General features: G+C 29.5%; 1 protein-coding gene across 1 annotated transcript; it reads right to left on the bottom strand.

Moving 5' to 3' along the window:
• Window positions 1-679: 679 nt before the first annotated feature.
• LOC111613895 lies at window positions 680-1,437 on the bottom strand. The gene is made up of 2 exons (XM_023355250.1): window positions 1,012-1,437; window positions 680-742 (listed from the first exon to the last, which is right to left on the bottom strand). The coding sequence occupies exons 1-2, from the start codon at window positions 1,435-1,437 to the stop codon at window positions 680-682; spliced, it is 489 nt and encodes a 162-aa protein (XP_023211018.1).
• Between the last annotated feature and the right edge of the window lie 130 nt (window positions 1,438-1,567).

Raw genomic sequence — 1,567 nt, 5'->3', positions numbered from 1 at the left:
CACATATTTTATTTTCAAATAACAATTTTTTATTTTGCAGGTTTTAGCCATACCAGAAATTGTTAATGTAATGTCTGTAATAGAACCAGATGAAGATGTTAATATCGAATTTCAGAGTACTGATAATCAGCAGGTAAATCTTAAAAATAATTATATTCCATAAAAGTACTGTTTAGCTTATAATGAAATAATTACTTTTCAATCAGAGTTCCACCAATGTGAAAAAAATTCAAAATCAAAAAAAAAAACAGCCTGATGCAGCAGAAGCCACTTATGAACAGGCCAAAAGACGAAAGCAAACTATTGAGGAAGAACACGAATTAAAAATTAAATTTATGACAGAAGAGCATAATATTAAAATGCTCCTAATGCAAACACAGTTAAAAGTGCAGGAAAAGATACAGCAAATTTTAGAAGATAATCCATCCAGTTTTAGACTGCAGTTAAATTCATATTGCAATTAATTTGTAATTACTTTTTAATAAAATATATATTTATATATAGTGTAAAAAGTGTTTATTTTTTAATATAAAAATTTTTATGAAGCATTTGTGTTTTGTATATATTGTTTCTTTTTAGAATAATAATACAGTAATAAAAAATAAAACTTTTCAGAAAACAAAATTTTATGTAAAAATAAATGAAATTTTTATTTTGACATTAAACAAAAAATTCTGAATTATTGCATTTTTTTCGCAAAACCTTGAACATTTCTGGTATTTAAATAGTTGTACAGGCACATCTAAAGTTAAAAGATAAGCATCATCATCATGCAAATTTCCGCAAACTTTTTTTTATGAAATTTTAGAAAATTACGGAACGTATCCCTACTTTTTCAAGGCAAGTAAAATTTTTTTTATGTGCGCTTTTCTGTAGAACGTATCCACCGCATAAAACGAGACCTTACAGTAATTAAATTAATGATTCTAATATAGAATCTTGTAAAAAAACAAGAAAAAATTATTTTATTACTACAGTATCGAAAGATAAAGGGATATTAAGCCTACTTACTTGCGTTCTTTCAGATTCTGTTTTAGGCAACTGAATATAATCTGAGGAGAGTTGAGCAATTAAAAAACTTACTCTATTAATAGCTCTACACGCAGATGATTGACTTAAATCATTTAAATCGCCTACGACCAACTGAAATGTTCCAGTGGCATAAAAACGTAGAGCCAACAACAGTTGTTCCATCGGCGACATCGCATAATTTCTCGATGATGTATAAACTAAATTGTGACTAATTCGTTCTAGTAGGTTTCTTACGCTCTCTTTTGGCAAAAGATATTGACATAGAAAGTCGTAATCGTCCAATTGTTCGAGGTCATTTCTTCTTGGAGAAATAATCCGCCGACTTCTTCGTTCCATACAATCTATATAATCTAAATATTTCAGATTTTCTAGCATCTCGGCTTCCTCTTCGTCGAATGTCGCCATTTTTATCTAAAATAGATCGCTTTGCGCAGGCGTCTAACCTAGACTTATCGTCTACTCGCCGATTTTCTAGAGTTAAAGTTAGAGATAGGGTTATTGTGTTTGACTCGAGATTCAGAGTTGGTAAATACCA

This window comes from Centruroides sculpturatus, unplaced genomic scaffold, assembly GCF_000671375.1.
Source record: "Centruroides sculpturatus isolate CEXI.00-Female unplaced genomic scaffold, Cexi_2.0 scaffold1729, whole genome shotgun sequence".
Classification (NCBI taxonomy): Eukaryota; Metazoa; Arthropoda; class Arachnida; order Scorpiones; family Buthidae; genus Centruroides; species Centruroides sculpturatus.
Note: the sequence above shows the minus strand (reverse complement) of the source record. Positions and strands in the feature narration are given on the sequence as shown.